Raw genomic sequence first — 19,291 nt, 5'->3', positions numbered from 1 at the left:
CTTCTTCTAAAAATAGAAACATAACTCTGAGGGGAAAAAAATGGACATTTTATGTAAGAGATAAAAACAAAATACTGAAAATCTGTCAGAACAAAGACCTAAACATATTATCCTACTCTTAAAAGAGCTCATAATTGGATTCAGTCAAGTTGTATGAGAAAAATGTCCCGAGAGAAGAGCCCAAAGTGACAGGAACACTTATTAGAAATACTAATGTCCTACATATACACGATATTGAGCCATTGAGCAGTCTAGAAATATGCTTGTCTTTTTGTTGTTTTAGTCTTTGTAAGCACTTGTCTTGATTACGGAGATAGCACATGGAAAGTAATGATGTGACTGAACTTGATTCTTTAAATGAAGGACAACACAGGGAAAGTTTCATACAAAGTTTAATAGTTAGATGAGCACTGGTAACTTGCATGGGTCCACGTGCAAATGGGAGCGTGGCTGATGGGCTTACTCTCCCTGCTTTCCTACCGCAGACATTTGTCAGCAATCAAACGTCAGCTCTATACCAGTATATCGGAGGTGTGTGGGTCTCTAGGTGAAAATGTACTATACTGTAACTCAATAGATAACCAAAGGGAGGGCAATGAATGTAAACCTTAACTTCCTCTGATAGATCTAACTAGGCTGAGTCTTGCTTGCTTTCATAAGCAGCTAATTATACTGACATGTAATTTACATAATAAAATACTGGTTTGCATTCTGTTAACCTTAAATTAGCATTACATTTACAAACCTGATACTTAGGAGTGTTTCTAAGGTGCTCAGAGTCCATTTGCTTAAGTTAATAGACATTTCTTTCATATCATTTTCCCCCTTATTGATTAGGGAAATAATTTTTTTTATGGTAAAGATCAAATTCACTGTCAAACTCAAGCCCCCTGTGAACTGTTAAGGAAAAGAAGCAGCACACTTTGGAATTAATGACATTTAAAACAGTAAGATTTTCATTTCTGTAAGGGTTTGTATGAAGTTTTGCACATTTTCAAACCCAGCTGTCATTAATTTTATCAACATTTCTTCTTTTGCTTCATGAAAACTTTATAATGCTGATATTATATCTAGTAATATCATCTGCTAATGGATACCAGAACAAAATATTGTTTTGTCCCTAAATTAAGCATCCATTCCCATATTACTAATAGTCACTATCATGATCTATCCTATATAAAAAAGAGGTAATATGCAAATTGACTGTCATACCCTCACAAGATGGCTGCCTACAACCAGGCCTGCAGGGGGGTTAGTGAATGATGACCAAATGACTGAACAAGCAGGCTATGCAGGGTTACCAGACTGACAGGGGGGTTAGTGAGGAATGGGGAAATGATTGAACCAGATCAGCACGGGGGGGGGGGGGGGGGGGGGGGGTTGGTGTCTGATGGGCCAGTAAGGGGGGTGACCAGGATGGTGATGGGGGCAGTTAGGAGCAAGTAGGCTGACAGGGAAGGGCCAGTAAGGGATGACCAGGCCAGCAGGGGAGGCAGTTAGGGGCAACCAGGCAGCAGGCAGTTGAGCAGTTAGGAGCCAGCGGTCCAGGGTTGTGAGAGGGATGCCCTGGATTGGAGAGAGTGCAGGCTGGTCTGAGAGAGGACCTCTCTCCCCGACTTCATGCACAAATTTCATGCACTGGACCTCTAGTTTTAAATAATCCAATAAAATGTACAGAGGTCTGTAAAAATAAAATCTAGGTTGTCTCCTTATAAATACCAATCAGAGGCAATGAAATCAGGACCAACTTTCCTTTCTAAACACTTCGGTTTTGCTGTTTGTGGGAAAGCTTTCTGGTGTGTTCTGAGAAAGGGACTTGCTATGGAGGTGAGAAGAGGTGATGCTCTCTAGTTGTGCTCACACGTGGCAGATGGTAACATGGCTTTGAGGGGGCAGGAATGGCATTTGTGAGGCACATAATTCACAGACCAAATAAACTTGGACAGTTCAATGATTTTTTTTTTTTTTTTTTTTTTTGCCTGAAAGACACAACGTTGCTTTGGACCTCATAGTCCCAAGGGCAGGACGGAAGTTAACTCCGCAGATCTGCGATGTGACGTGCAATTAATGCTCTATGAGGCGTTCGCCAGAAAAAAGTTCCATGGTCATCAGTTAAAACACTGATGATCATTTCAATTACGAGCTCATTTCTGGATCTGAGAATATACTTTATTTTGTAAGTAGGATTACATTCCTTTCCGAGACCTCATCTGAGCTGAGAGTAGAAATCTTTGCCCCTTGACTATTCAACAGGCACATTCTGCTCTTGGAAAACAGGAAAAGGAGGGACCCACTGGACAGGAGAATAGGACTTTACAGGAGTTTGTCTAAAAGAGGACCATTTCTAAGAGGGATGTAGAGACGTGTTAGTGTACAGCTGTCCTGAAAATGCAGCAGCGGCTTTGTTACATTTCATCAAGAAGGGGTCATTGAGGTCACCTTTTAAATGAAGCAATCAAGTTACAAAAAGACTTTCAGATAAACGAAACACAAAGAAACCCAAAAGGCGAGCGACTTCAGCTCCTCCATCTGTTAGACCAGAGTGGCCTCAGCTTGTCTGAACAGCAAGGAGTGGGCAGGTCAGACCTCTGGAGAGGTGTGGAGAGCGAGGTCAAGTCACGGAACTTCACCCCACGTCCAGTAAACCCAAAGCCCTCCACGCAGAAGGATGAAGGGCCCCGTGATGCTGTGTCGGCTCCGTCTCTGAATTGCGTGGCTGTGTTTTACTCTGGTGTGGTCAGAGCCATGAATGAACCTCCCTGAGACACTTCCTAGAGGTAGGCTGAGGGACGTCTCTCCAAGAAAATGGCACAGTGACCTGAAGAGAGGTCCTTTGCACATACTTGTTGGTGGTGATGCACATTGATTTCTAGAAACAGGACATTTTCTGCTCCCATGACTATCCGGGGTCAGGTGCAGTACAATGGCGCTTCTTCTCCCAGGGAGTGAGTGGGTTTGGAGTTCCTGGCTGTGCGAGATCTTGAGCCCCGGGTTCTCCCTGGGTCAGCTGTGGGGCGTGCTCAGTGAGGACAGAGGGTGGAGTGGTGACCAGATTTGCCTCCTTTTGAAAACTACCACACTTGGGCCCAGGTGAGGAGTGGACACGGCGCTTGACAACACGGCTCCAGGTCAATCTCCCCGGCTCTCTAAGTGAGGCGCAGTTGCTGTACAGCTTCATTTTTACCCACCCCCCCCTGTTGATTTATGTTGTCATTAGGGCAGGGGGGAATCACAGACAAGGCCAAAGTGGGGACGTGGCACACATTTTTCAAAGAAAGTTTTCCCCCCACAAGTCAGAGCACAAGACGGTATTAGAGAAAAAAACATTGCGAGGAACTAATCGTGCTCAGGAACGTGATACGGGAGAATGCTAAATCATCTGTGATTTGTCTCAATGTATATATTTCAGTTGATTAAAAAAGCACATGGTGAATTGATCTTGCAGCTTATAAAAGCAATATTTCAGCTTCGATGTTTTTTATTCTTTTTCTTTAAAAATCAAATTATCTTCCAAAGCATTTGGACTGAAGTTTATTAACAAGGCAATGCAGCTGCTAATGCTTCGCAGTGCACTCTTGCAAAGTGAGGGGGAGATGGGACGGTGCCTGTGTATGCTGAGCGTACCTGCCGAAGGTCTGAAAGAACTCAAGGCTGCACAGCTGAGCAGTTGCGGGAGAAAGAAAATTGTTCCTTTGTCTTTTTTTAAAATGTGGAGCTATGAGATTTTTGGAGGGGGAGCATTCGTAGGAAACATCCTATTGCTTGATTTTTAACTGGTAATTCAAATATTATCAGATTTCCAGAGAAAGTCAGAAATTCCGAGACCAAACCAGCTGCAGGCCTTGGGGCCGGGACAGAGCAGACAGACGGGGACAGTGGTGAAGCTGAGGTGAGAGCCAGGCTCTTTTCAGGAAACGTGAGGGAGCATCACGGGTAATAACTGGGAAAATGACGCACCTCTGACCACACCCAAATGATGGAGAGAAGCGATGCTTTAGTTTTTATTTACCATAGCAATATCAAAAAAGTGAGGTAAAGAGGACTACAAACCCTAAATCGATATATTCTAAGGGAGGAAAGTATTTCAGAAATAAGTAAAAAACAAAACAAAACCTCCAAACCAAACAAACAATTCCAGTAAATAAAACAAAAAAATAACAAAACAAAATGACAAAACAACAACAACAACACACACACACACACACACAACACTTTGTGATCCTGCTAGATCCTTAGGGGGATGGGGGGAATCTGTGGAGAATAACAGGTCCTAATTTTTCTTTAAGTGAACTAAGTCTTTTCTACCTAGAACTCTTGGAAACTATTCTATTTTTTCTGTTTTCTTATCTATTGTTAAATAATTAGCATACATTTAATCCTACCTGTGTTTTCCTTCTCAGAGTATAATGTTTTCTCAGAAAAAAAACCAAAATGGTCTGTGTTCAAAAATTTGGTAAACCCTGAATATTCCACCCCACTTTTTAAACAATTATAAAGCATCATAGCATATTATACAGTGTCAGACATTTTGAAAATTAAAAAAAGAAAACTTGCTTAACATCTTAATAACAAGCCATTTCAGAAACTTATTGTCCTCTGCATCTTCCGCCTGCCGGCACCTCATAAGAGCCCAAGAGGTGCATTCTGGATGAACGCTATGGGTGTGAAGGAAGTAAGTTAAAGTGAGACCTGTGCTTTTATTTCAGCCCTTGTACAGTGTAAATTACCTTTGTCTTTCATGTAGTTATTCAACAAACACTCAGTTGCATTTGTTGTATCTAAGGCATCCCCTTAGGTTACGATGGCAGAGGCTGCGGTCAGGAATAGGAAAGCAGCATGATTTTCAGGAAAGGTTCCTGCCACCACTCCCGTCCCACCCCTGCAGGTCCCAGCCAACAGAAAGAGATGGTGCCGGGTATTGTATACCAGGATTTCCTAGGTATGTGACTGAGATTCACTTAGGGGCCCATTTTACTTTATTTTATTTTAAATATGTTTTTGTTAATTTTTAGAGAGAGAGAGATAGAAACATTGAAGAGAGAAGAACATCATGGATTGGCTGCCTCTTGCACACCCCCTACTGGGGATCGAGCCTGGAACCCATGCATGTGCCCTGACTAGAATCGAACCTGTAACCTCTTGGTTCCTTGGTCAACACTCACTGAGCCACACTGACTGGGCGATGGGCCCATTTTCAAGGACATGCATGGCAGTAGTGCAGACTGAATTGTGATGTGCTATAATGTAAGATTTAACTGCAACAAGCCCAAACAGGATGTACATATCCTACTCTGAAGGTTTGTTTCTCTCCCTGATGTGTGCTCACAACTTTTGCTTAGGAATCACCTTCAAAACCAACTTTATAACTGTCAGAAAGTTTCTTGCTCCTAATTTCAAACAAAAATGGTATTAATCAAATTAATCACTCATTTTACTCATCATTCTTGGCTCTGAATTTGATTGTTCTAAAAATCTAATCAACACACATGAAAGAGACTTGGCATTGTCTAAACACTTGAAAGTATATGCTTCGAATTATGAAGGTGGCTCCAAAGCTGTTACTAGCAATGTCATTAGACCTCAAAGTGACTGCTAAGTGGTTTGCTTACATAAATACAAATGGCATTTTCAACAGTGCTCTGAGAAAATATTTATAGCGTGCAATACCTGACTATTCAGTCAGGGCACTGACCTCTTTTCCCTTAGATTGTCAAATAAAAAATGACAATAGCAACACAACATCTGGTGTGAATGAATCAAAATTATGCCTTTTTTTTTTTTTTGTCAGATCAGCAAATAATCTACTTTTTGGTGTGCCAGAGAATTTTAGTGATTAGTTTATGTGTGCCATGAGATGAGAAATGTTGAAAATCGCTGGTATGGAATGTTGTGTGTGCCTTGCATTGGCAAAATGAAGTCTATCTTATTTAGTAAAACTAGAGGCCTGATGCAAGAAGATTCATGCAAGAATGGGCCTTCCTTCCCTGGCTGTCAAAATGCCTTCCCTCTGGACCAGAACCACCTTTCTGCATTTGCTCCAGCCCAGAGCTGCCTTTCTGCCTTCCCATGCTGTTGGGTTAATTTGCATACTCACTCCTGATTGGCTGGTGGGTGTTATGAAGGTATGGTCAAACTTGCATTTTTATATTTTATTAGTGTAGATAACATAAGACAGATATTTGTCCCATTCTTTTTTTTTTTTTTAATATATTTTATTGACTTTTTACAGAGAGGAAGAGAGAGGGATAGAGAGTTAGAAACATCGATGAGAGAGTCATCGATCAATTGCCTCTTGCACACCCCCTACTGGGGATGTGCCTGCAACCAAGGTACATGCCCTTGACCGGAATCGAACCCGGGACCTTTTGGTCCGCAGGTCGATGCTCTATCCACTGAGCCAAGCCGGTCCCAGCTATTTGTCCCATTCTTGAAGTCATTTTTGTTACTCAAAAAAATATTTTTGTCACCTTGCCCAACTTAAAAAATGATGAACAGAATGACCTTATAGAAATGTTATATTCAATAACTAAAGAACAAAGGAGCCATTTATAGCTCATATACAAATACTCTTCTTCTCTTATAAAACAATGATTTTTAAGACCTTTGAGGAAGATATGCATATATTATGTATGTTGTAGTGATATGTCATATTAAGGCCATACATACATTTTAGACAAGTATGTCAAAAAACGTGCATTCTACATTACATTTGGCACTACTGAGAGTATAAAACTGAAAAAGGCATTGTTTGCCTGGACCCAATCTCTCTGGTGAAAGGAATTAAAGATGTTAAGCTTTAATAAAGCGATTGTCAGATAAGGTATGAAAAAACAATCTCTGGACCTGCAGAGGCAGGAAGAAACATTCATCCCGGTTGGAGAAGAGAGTGGAGGGTTCCAGAGAGAACTGGGAAGCAGTGAAGGAGATGAGCTCATGGGAACCAGGAACAGTGTCAAACAATGTCTGGAGGGACAGGGACACGGCTATCTCGTTTCCCATTCTATCCCTTTAATACAACTCTGTAGCTGTTTGAAGAATACCTGTTTAACAAAGAGGAAGGAAGGAAGGGAAGGAGGAATGGTGGAGGATGGTTTGTAGTTGAATTTCCAAGTCAGGATTTGCAGAAAGAGCAGAGAGATGGCTGTGTTAGAAACAAGAGCCACAGGAAGTTAAACCAGTCTTTCCCGCTATACCCCTCATTCTCTCTCAGGTGCCCTCTCTATCTCCAGTGTCATCGCATTATTTGATGCTACCAGCTGTCCCAAAACTCAACTACAGCAAGAGCATGTGAACGAATCACCTCACCTCCGGTCATGGCACATCTACTCCACTGCCCACTCACCACCCACCTATTATACCTTCAACTTCCCACACATCGGCCAAGGAAATCTTTCTAAACCTTAAATGTTACCATACCTCTCTCATTCTTCATACTTATCAACCCCGTGTCCGCTCCTCCAACCTAATAGTATCAGGATAAGGCTCAGGCATCTTTTCATGTCACACCATTACTTGCCCATCCATGGCTGTAGACCCAATTGCATTTATGTGTGGCACAAGGACAGATTGCGCATACTGTAAAGCGCAAGGTTCCTTCACGTCTGGATCTCGCTGCTGTGTATTTTCTCTGGAAAGTCTCCCCATGGCTGTGGTTCGCTGTCACTGCACTCATCACACTAGATCAACACTGCCTCTTGACCCAGCCTTTCTCTCTGAGACTAGGTTTTTCTTGAAGCAAGAATTGAATTTGGTTCATTTTGTATCTACAATGCCTACAAAGATATTTGATATTTATGAAATTAATTAAATGTTTCTGGTTTTCAGATCTCACACACACACACACACACACACATACACACACTGATAAGCTCCTAGATCTTGACTATGTCTTAGCATTTCAGGATTTTTAGAAACAACCTGTCTCTCTATTGCTTGGCAAATTCATTCCCTAGTTCTCTTGGCCCTTATAATGGGTTTTATTTGCATTTGCTGATTGGTTTCTATTCATATTTTCCTTGATGTTTCATAATGCCTTTTGGTCAATCAGAATTAATGCAAGCTCCCATTATCTCAGGTATTTAGTAATAGGTGCTACTTAGCTACAAATATAGTCTCTTTTGTTCTCTTCTCTCATAAAAAGCTTATATGACCATTTTCTCCTGAGTATCTTTCTTTTGTCCATTTGCTAGTCGTCAGAGTCCATTTTCCCTTCATTTATTAGATGATCTAATTCCTCTCCTGATATATATTTAAAATGTTTTTTATTTATTTTGCTCCATCTGATACTAATTTACACATTTTCCTCTTTTGTTTTGCTTGAAAAGTGACCTAGGTATAGGTTGGTACGTTAAAACATTTTTTTCTCATACAAATATGTTTAAATGAGAAAGATCAAGAAACCATCATGAATGTTTCTGTTTAGTAAAGCCAGATGTGTGAGAAAGGACTGTAAGGGCTCAGAGGCTGACCATCAATATATTTCTTTTCATGAATGCTATTTATATGCATACACAGCAATTTCAGATGCATTTTGGTGAGTTTTTTGCAAATTTAAAAGTAAGTATGCAAATGTTATTCAAAACTCAGAAATACAGCATGTTTTCTGTAATAATGATTTAAGTCTGGACACTGTGTCATATCACATAATGCAGTTAAATAGCCACTTAGCTTAACAGATGCAATGATTATGGCATATGCTCTCTTCAGGCAAATATGCATTTTGCAATTGGAACAAAATATACCTCAAAGATACACAAGCTCTGGTCTACAACTGCAGACCCCGGGGACCGCCATTCTACCGCATTTTCTCTCTCCTGTTTTTGTTGTAGAGCATGTTCTTCATTGTTCTAACTTTTGGTCTTCTCTTCCTTCTTTGATGGATGGCATGCCTCTTTCCAGGTTCACCTGGGAGGCTAAGTTACTTGCCTTCGTTTCTCTAATTTTCTGTTTTCATTCACTTGCTCAAGTTCATCTTCTTTTATGGCTTCACAGCCTGAACACAAAACTTGTCGTAGCCCCGGGTCATCTCTGTGCCAGCTAGTCTTTCTGTTGCTCAGGGGGTACCTCCATCTGGGGTCCCGCTCTCTTAGTAAGCAACGTAAAACCTAAACGGACTGTTGACTTGGCTTGAAGGGCCCTACCGATGATCCTTCCTATTCTTGGTTATCCTTAGCTCTGTAAGATGGCTGCTGCTCTCCCCCATCTCACCCTGAGAAGCCCATTGTTTGCAAGAGTTGGTGCCTTCATGGCTCTGAAATGTCCACCATTTCTCCATTTCCTTTGCTGCTACTCTAGTACAGGACCTGCTCATGTAGATCTCCATGTTTTTATTTTTTTATTTCTTATGGCAGCTTCTCAGCCACACATCCCAAATATTTTCACTGGAAATCCTAACTAGATGAACTAGCTTTTTAAAATGTAACTTGTGTACTGTAACTCTTAAAGTAATGAATCACTGTTAGCTGCACGCAGTTCGCTCCTTTGCCTAACTTTTGTTGTCTTCCACAACAGATCCACAAAATACCTACAGAGTGAGCACCTTAGCTCTCTGTCTCTACCTTCATCTCTACCTCCATCTCCGTCTCCGTCTCCATCTTCGTCTCTAGCTCTCATCCCAAACAAGAATACTTTGCCGCAGCACAGACTGAGAATCAGAGAACATGCGATCTGCATCTGGCTCTGCCATGTACTTGCTGTGTCAAGGGGATAGTTTATTTGAACTCTTCAAGAGTTGAATTATCTTACCTTTACAATGGGCATGACAAAAATCTTCCTTCCCAGAATTATATGGGATAGTTAAATTAAAAGGAAGACAGATTGAAGAGTAAGGTGCTATAGGAACACCAGCTAATTCAATGCTGCTAGAAGTCACTGGCTACCCCGGGGCTGTCTGCATCGTACAGTGAGGCTTCCCCATTTTTTCTAAAAAAACAAACAAAAAAACAAACAAAAAACACAAAAAACCTCAAGCACCCACACAGCATTGGGAGGCGAGTGCCTCCCTACTCAGAGCATGTGGAAGAGACTCCCCACCCTAACTCTGAGGAGGTAAGGACAAGCTGAAGGAGAACAGGAGCAGGCTTGTCTGTAGGGTCACTGTGATGTCTCATCTGTCAGGATAAATATTTCTAAAGAAGGAACGAAAAGCCAAAAGGAGAGAGAAAAGATAAGAAAAACGATCAGTTTGATACAGTAAAAATTACATTTTGTAATCCAACATCAGCCCTGGATTTTGACTTTGGTATGAATCAGCTGGCTGAGAACTTTTTGATCCAAAACAGGGAAAGACGCCAGCTGGCAACTCCAGCAGCGAAATGCGGAGGTCCTGCGAGTTCTATAAAAAGGTGTTGGTAAGAAACGTGCATCTGACTTATTACAGAAGGGGAACAATCTGACCACGCAGTCGTGCAGTATTTGTTAGAAATTGAACATTTAAAGGCCTATGAGGTGAAAATTTTGGACAATGTATAAGAAATGTTTATTGCATGCTTTGTTCACTGCACCAGCAGATGTTTTTATGTTTTTATCTGTTTGTTTTTTGCATCTAAAATGGTGTGATGCTGAACCAGCAGCAGGATGTGGGCTCAGCTCTGCAAAATGAAATTCTCTTGATCAAACAGTGTTGGCAACCTCTATGGGCATTCGTGTCTGGGAAGGTGTGAGGCAGGGCAAGTGATTAGGAACTCAAATGTACGGAAGTAGCATTGGTGAGTAGTGGGGAGCCTTCTATTCATCGTCAACTAATTTAGCCTATTTACTTAAAGCTGCAATTTTAAAATTAGGATATGAAATGTCATATTGTAGGTTATGTAATAAATATGCCCAATGAAGAAAACTGGGATATAGGCAAATGCTACATATTTCATAATTTTATACTGAGCAGTCGAGTTTTCATTTTGGTAGGTCATTTGATTCTCTGCAGGTGGCTATGCCTGCCTCCGGAGAGAGTCCTGAGTCACATGCTACGCAAATGAAATGCGATTATCTTTGTGGGTAGCATTGTATAATTTGGAATAAGTCTTTAGGTCTAATATACAGATCTCTTAAATAAATCATCCAGCTAAGCTTCTGTGGCCCCAAACTCCTAATTTAAAAATGTTGATAAATGAAGTACCTCTTTAGTTAATAAATGAAGTATCTCTTTAGTTATCCTTTGTCAGCAACATTCATTTTAATGGAAAGTGAGTTTACAGGGTTACATGATTGAACTACTGAGCCAAGTCAGTGTTGGCAAATGATGGGCTAAATTATTGATGTTACACACTAATGAATTCTGATGAGAAATAAAACACAGACATTACGTTTCAAGTGGTTCATAATTATTTTTGTACTTTAAAAGCAATTTTATTCTTTTTCCAAATCATACTGGTTCTGTACAACAAAAACATAGTTAGTGATTATACCAAAATTATTGAGTTTGCGGCAAAAAAAACAGCTCTTGCAAGTTTTCCTTTCTGCAATGATGATATTATTCACACTAGGTTTCTGATTTTTTAAAAATATACTTCTGGGAAAGGATAATTAAATGAAATGTCTAAATTTTAAAACCAGCATCTTTAAATAAGATAATCTGCTTTGCAACCATGGTTAGCATTTCAATAGATGTGTTTATAATCTATGATGTGTCTATCCACACATTTACTGGAGATGTTATTTCAGGTAATGACACAAACAGAGGGACTTCCATGAAGCAGCTTTATTCTAGTAAAGAAGGTGTCTGCAAATGTGTGATGGGAAAGAAAGTGTGTCCCCTAAGATGCAGGTTCATATTCAGGGAAGTCACACCGAGAGCTACACATTCCATGATGCGATGACAGCACCCTTTCACATTTCCATATGACTTAACTGTCCCTGATGGAGACTTTAATTCTGTGGTTCCTTGACTTTCCTTCTTACTAGTGGAGTGACTAGTTACTGGAGATCTTAGTCTGGTTTTTAAATGAAAGGGATCAAAATAGAAATCATAGTAGATGAGATGTTCATCCAAAGATTCATTACTTGTTAATCGTGAGTGTTTGCACAAGTCCCTTAGCTTCTTCTCTACAGCTCAGTTACCAAACCCCTTACCTGGGACAACAGGTCCTCTTCTCCTATTAGAGAGGATTGTCACAAGTCACACATCAGATATGCGTGAGACCGCAATCTTCTATGAATATACTAGAGGCCCGTTGCATAAAGATTTGTGCCATAGGCCTTCCTTTCCCTGGATGCCAGCATCAGTTTACTCCAGCACCCAGGACTGGGCCTGCAGAGGACCCAGGCCTTTGGCCTTCAGGCGTGGCTCTGGTTGCAGCAGAGCCTTCAGCCTTCAATCTTATCCTTCAGTCTTCAGTCTTCGTTTGGGCTGAACCTTCAGTTTTCATTCCATGCCTGTGTATGCAAATTAACCCACCATCTCTGTTGGGCTAATCTGCATACTCACTCCTGATTGCCTGTTGGGCACTGCGGAGGTACCGTCAATTTGAACCTTTATCTATTATTAGTGTAGATGAGGTCAATTTATTTCTGATATTTGCCTAGTTTCTAGTTCATTTTAGAGAGGTCAAAATTAGTGTGAAAAATATTCCCTTTACCAACTGAGGGATATGCTGCAGGGGAAGGAATGGGGAGAGTTTTCATGTCAAGGTTCACTCAACATGCCAGATTATTGCCCTCTTACAGTAATAGATGCAAATCTGTATAAGCATAAAAGTCCAAAGGTAAGATGTCTTTCATTGTGTTAGAATGAGAAAGAAGATGTGGTGCTGTAGTTCTCACTTGGTATATACTATATGAAATTAAAAAAAAAAAAAAAAGGGACTTGTTTAATCTAAACTCTGTAACACCCCATTTCCACATTAAGGTTTTACGGGCTCATTTTCTTCGTCTTCATCATTTTCTCTTTATCTATGGTAGACTTGACACCATATGTGAATGACAAGGCTACTTCAAATTTTATCTCTTTTGTTTTATTAAATTATTTTTATCTTAATATCTTCCTCATTATAACTGTACTGTTCATTGTTCTATAATCTTGATACTCTGGGATGAAAAATCATGTGTCTGAGTTAAACTCACATCAAAGCAGCATCATTATATAATGATGATGCTAAGTTGTATGAAAAATACCTACTGGGTATGCTCCATTAGTCACTAATTTTCAAACTTAAAGTCCTGTCTTTGAAAAACTCCTCTCCCCCACACCACTGACATGGCTCCTCCATTTGAAAAATGTACTGCCTGTATAAAGTGAATTTAAACATAATATAGATGCTGAGTATTATTTTGTTTAAGTACAAGAAAAAATCAGAACACATAAAATTTTATATCTTTATAATAAAAACAATTATAGATATGCTTATTTTATTTAAAAAATTTTAAAAAGCAATGCATTTTGGTTTTTAACATGCTATTTAACATAATAAAGGAAGTAGATTATTTAATTTGGAAAATTTAACGTTGAAAAATGGTTTGTTAACCTCTTGAATCTACATTATTTTGATACATGTGTGAAATGAATGTATTTCCATCTTAGATACCAATATTTAAGTGGAGATGCTCCTTTGTTTATTTCCAAATATCTTTTATGTGTTTTATTTTAGTGAGTTTTGTTTTTTAATTGATTTCTGAGAGAAAAAGCGAGAGAGAGAAAAACATCAATGATGAGAGAGAATCATCAACCAGCTGCCTCCTGCACCCACGCTATTGGGGATCCAGCCCAAAACCCAGGCATATGCCTGACTGGGAATCATACCATGTCTCCTGGTTCATGGGTCCATGCTCAACCCTTGAGCCATATCAGCTGGGTTCAAATGTCTGTTAGTTACTGATTTCTAAGAATTCCATTGTGGTAAAATAAATATATATATTATTCACTATTTCAATCCTTTTAAATTCATTGGGACTTGTTTTATAACCTAGTGTATGGACCATATTTTGAAAAGTTCCATATGTACTTAAAATAACGTATATTCAGCTATTGTTGAATGGAATGCTCTGTATGTCAAATAGGTCAAGTTGGTGGATAGTGTTATTCAATTCTTCTATATTCTGATTTTCTTTCTACATGCTCTATCAATTCCTAGAAGGAAGTATTAAAATATCAAACCATAGTAATGCATATTTTTATTTCTACTTTAAATTTTTTCAATATTTGCTTAATATATATTCAAAATTTTCTTTTTTTAATTAGATGCATATACATTTAGGATTGTATATGTGCTTGATGAGTTGATTCCTTCTTTAATAAAATTACCCTCTTTAGCCCTGGTAATTTCCTACTTATAAAGTTTAATTTGTCTGATATTAATATACCCTTTCCAAATTATGCTTGATGTTACTCACATGCAATGTATGTTTCCATCCTTTTACTTTTAACCTTTCAGTGTCTTATATTTAAAGTGTATAATTTTTTAGACAATTAAACTTGAATCTTATGTGTTTAGCTAATATGATTATATCTCTTTTTTAATTGGGCTTTTAGTCCATTTATATTTAATATAACTTTTGACATGGTTGAATTAGGTCTACATAATTGATATTTTTGCTAGATAGAGAATTCTGGGTTCATTTTTTTCTTTAAGCAGTATATATTTTCTGGCTTTAATAGTTTCTAAAGAAATGTAAGAGTTAACCTTTTATTTCTTACTTCCTGAATGCTTTGATCTTTTATCTTTATCTTTAATTTTCTTTTCTTTTTTTTTTAATATATTTTATTGATTTTGGACAGAGAGGAAGGGAGAGAGATAGAGAGTTAGAAACATCGATGAAAGAGAGTCATCGATCAGCTGCCTCTTGCACACCCCCTACTGGGGATATGCCCGCAACCAAGGTACATGCCCTTGACCGGAATCGAACCCGGGACCTTTCAGTCCCCAAGCCGACGCTCTATCCACTGAGCCAAACCGGTTTCGGCTATCTTTAATTTTCTTTGTCTTAATTTTCAGAAACTGACTACAATGTACCTAGATATGGTTTCTATGTATATATCTTTTGAGGGTTTCTTTGAGTTTACTAGATCCGTAATTTATGTTTTATACCAAAATGACCGTATTATTTTTATACTTTTTATGAGTTAAGTACACTCCCCTCTGTTAGCTAATAAGTTAAGCTATAGTAATACCATGAGACTGTGGGAGCCCAAGACAGGCTGCCCCAAAATATCCCACAATGGCGTAGTGATTACTTTAACGTTACTTGAGAAGCAGCTGGAGCAGTAGGGAATCTTGACCTTTGTCTCCTTGAATTCAGAAAACAGCCCTCTATGTTAAAGGTGTCCTCACTGCACCTCGGAGACATCCTTTGTCACTAGAATTAAACAACTCAGAGCCAAAAAGTCTGTAATCAATTCCTATGGCCTCTTTTCTAATTTATTATTTTTTTTCACATTCGTCACTAAAACACACACACACATGCACATACACAACAAAAAACAAAACAAAACCTCATTCAGATTCCTTTATATGAACATTTTCTTTGTCCTGTCAATTTCTCAAATCTATTATGACATTGTCAAAATAATACAGAAAGGTGCCTGGTTTGATCACTTCCTTGAGTCTCATTTTATGATCTGAGCACCAACCATACTGTGATCTCCAATACACAAATGTCAAATTGATGTTCTTCCAGTTCAACTAGTCTTGTGTCAATTTTATTATTTTATTACTAGACCAGACACAATTCTTCCCCTTCCTAATAAGGAAGAAATCCCTGAAAAGTACATGCCAAAATTTTAGCAATTGGTTGGAAAAATGGCCAAGAATTATTTATTGAATGTTCAAAGCATTCCTGGAATATCAAACCTAAATTGGTCAGCCTGTTATTTGCAGGTGTAAGAAAGATCTTATTTTATCTCTTGTCTCTCACAATCTTCCTCTGAGATTATTTAATCTCAGTAACGGAGACACAAAAAACTGCCCAGGTATCCTGGATAAGAGCAGTCCCCCTATTGCCTATATATGTCCTCTCCACGTGTTTCGGTCTCCTCTTCCATAAATGGGGAACTATGATAGCATCTCCTAGTGTTCTTTGAGAATAAATGTACATATATTTTTTTGTTTTCTATCAACAGATACTTTTATTTTTTTTTGCTTTTTTTAACTTAAATTTTTTTTATTGTTTTAAGTATTACATAAGTCTCCTTCCCCTCTCCCCCATTGATCACAATACCAGATATCAAGCTATATTACAAAGCCATGTTCTCAAAACTGCCTAGTTCTGGCACAAGAACAGACATGTAGACCAATGGAACAGAACAGAGAATGCAGAAATCAACCCAAACCACTATGCTCAATTAATATTTGACAAAGGAGGCAAGAGCATACAATGGAGTCAAGACAGTCTCTTCAATAAATGGTGCTGGGGAAATTGGACAGATACATGCAAAAAAAAAAAATGAAACTAGACTATCAACTTACACCAGACACAAAAATAAACTCAAAATTAATTAAGGACTTATATGGAAGATGGGAACCATAAAAATCTTAGAAGAATCCATAGGCAGTAAAATCTCAGACATATGTCATAGCAATAGCTTTACTGATACAGCCCCTAGGACAATGGAAACTAAAGAGAAAATAAACAAATGGGTCTACATCAAAACAAAAGCTTCTGCACAGCAAAAGAAACCATCAACAAAACAACAAGAAAGCCCACTGCACAGGAGAATATATTTGCCAATGTTATATCCAATAAGGGCCTAATCTCCAAAATGTATAGCGGAGTCATACTTCCTAAAAAGGAAGATAAACAATCCAATCAAAAAATGGGCAAAGGACCTAAATAGACACTTTCAAAAGAGAACAATACAGAAGGCCAAGAGACATATGAAAAACATACTCAAAGTCACTAATCATCCAAGAGATGCAAATAAAAAAAACAATGCAGCACCATCTCACACCTGTCAGAATGGCTATCATCAACAAATCAACAAAGGACAAGTGCTGGTGAGGATGCAGAGAAAAGGAACCCTCGTGCACTGCTGGTGGGAATGCAGACTGGTGCAGCCACTGTGGAGAACAGCATGGAGTTTCCTCAATAAAAGGTTTATTTGCTTTTTAATAGAACAAGGTGATGTGGGTTTGCTTTGGGAGGCCATGTTTTATAATACTGTAATATTTCCAAGGGTAAAATATTAATTTGAAAAGATTTAAGTGCCTTTAATAAAGTAGTCTTCACATAGTCAATATGGGTTTCTAAAATAGATCAGGGTCTTAATTTAAGACAATTGAGCCACTGGAAGTTTTTTACTGGGATGGAGGAATAGTAACATTTCACAGCCTCTGGAACATATTTACATTCGAATGCCAAAATGCTTATTTCTCACAAAGAGTCATCTCCAGATCTTAGAGGAACTAGCCTTTTGCAAAATGGAAGGGGAAAGAAAACAGTTAAATAAATGTGAGTGTCATTTTCACTGCATACTCACACAAAAGGAACACCAGGCAACAGTTGACAGTATCTTTTAAACAGCTGAGACCTATCTGCAAAGCCTGAGGATTTAAAAATGTATATTCATACCAAATGAATTTATTAAAATCCATCCTGGGGTTTGTGAGAAGTAAGTTCATTCTCCTTGTCCCCCAAAGTGTGCGTGGTGTATACGCTACCTTGCCGAATTCATCCTTCATGCCGTCGCAGTTTATGAAAGAGGTTAGAAATGTATAAAACTCTGGTGGGATGTGGTGTGAAAGCTTCATCACACTACCCATCGTTTGCTTTTCAATCTAGATCAAAGCGATGCTGCCTCCTTCCCTGCAATCACCTACCTGCACAGCTAGGATTTTCTGAATGTTCTCCTGAGATTCGGCCTGGAACTGGGCCAGCCTCATCCGGCTGAAGAGGACCACCAGTTTGAGGTACTTCTGCCACATCTTGTGTATCTTTCTCTGCAGCTGACAGAGCTGAAGGGAAGGGGGCGGGGGAGGAACACAAGTCAGAGCAGGAGAGGAAATTAATGGCAGTGTTCAAGAAGAATGATGGAGGGAAATATAGAAAGCAGTCAATAGCCCACTCCGCAGCGGGCAGACCCGACAGGAATTTCACAGTCTCTTGGCTTTTCAGCCCACTCATGTGCATTCATCAGAAACCAGTCACATCTGGCCGCCAGGATGGGGGGTTAATTTTCTCTAAATGCCTCAGCAGTTTTGTTCTAGCTGAGGCAAACTCTGTGACTGCAAAGCTGATGAGTAAAATATTTCTACTTCACCCAGTTTAACTCAAAACCGATAGCCTCGGGACATATTGAACCTTTCTTTAAAAAATATATATATTAAAGCTGTTTTGAATGGCACATCAGGTCAAGCCAAAGTTTAAAAATGCAACTTGGAGACTTTGATGGACACCGTGGCTTCTTTTCCTCCTCATAAAGCTTACCGTGGCTTGGCGATGTGTGCTTCAGAGCGTGACAAAACTAAAGAGAATTAACTCAGCTATCAACTGCTGGGGGAGAACAATAACAGGAAGAAATTTCCAGCTAGGAGTCCCTATTAATCTACCTCCCTCTGACTGCGTGGCATGGAACATCTCACTGCAGCAAAGTGCAGTGGAAGCAACGCTTAGCACGGAGCCTATTTGCAGAAAGGGAGACTTCCCCGGGGGCGGGGGGAGGAGGGCATTCCATTCCTTCGGGAAGTTATTCTAACACCAGCCAAACACAAAGCACTGAAGTTCAATCAGGACAACATTTGTCCTTCCACAGTTAGCACACTCACGCCAAGCAGAAATGCTAGAATTAGGTTGTTTTCAGAGAAGTAGACTCAATACAAATGAATGGTAAATAAAATCCATATAAAAGTTACATGTAATATATTCTGTCACTGAAACCTCATTTGGATCTGGATAGTGTGGATAATTGTTTATGTTGATTTTTGGTGTGTTTTGTAGAATAATAAACACCAAAAATTTCATATCAAGCATTTCTTCATAACAAAATAAAACATGTCATAAAATATAGCTACTGTGTGTTCTCTTATTAATCTGGGTACTGGCTGTAAGTAAGGGATCCTTTGTGAAACTGCATTGGGCAGTGCACATATAACTAGTACTCTCTCTATATGCATACTTCAATAAAACAGTTTACTTACAAATATCACCTTTAAGAAGTTACCTGGTGTTCCTGTGGTTCATTATCATGATCTTCACTATGCATTATAATAAGCAACACATAGGTATTAATGTAAGTTTGCTCACAGTAAATTGAAGTTTCTATTCTTGGTTAATCAGTTAATTTAGGAAGAAAATATAACCTTAAAAACTATTAATATTTAAGCTTGCTAAATGCTTCAATACATTACCTGGAATTCGTTGATGGGCA

The 19,291-nt window shown here is 39.0% G+C and overlaps 1 protein-coding gene across 1 annotated transcript in view; it reads right to left on the bottom strand.

Moving 5' to 3' along the window:
* The window catches only part of CCDC178 (coiled-coil domain containing 178), a 212,537-nt gene that overhangs the window by 1,810 nt on the left and 191,436 nt on the right, over positions 1–19,291 (bottom strand). Inside the window, exon 19 of the mRNA XM_036418712.2 lies at positions 17,745–17,879. Within this exon, the coding sequence (XP_036274605.1) occupies positions 17,745–17,879 (135 nt within the window). The remainder of the gene's footprint in view (positions 1–17,744; positions 17,880–19,291) is intronic.

Source organism: Pipistrellus kuhlii, unplaced genomic scaffold, assembly GCF_014108245.1.
Source record: "Pipistrellus kuhlii isolate mPipKuh1 unplaced genomic scaffold, mPipKuh1.p scaffold_m20_p_6, whole genome shotgun sequence".
In the NCBI taxonomy this organism is placed as follows: Eukaryota; Metazoa; Chordata; class Mammalia; order Chiroptera; family Vespertilionidae; genus Pipistrellus; species Pipistrellus kuhlii.
This window is presented reverse-complemented; position numbering and strand designations above follow the sequence as displayed.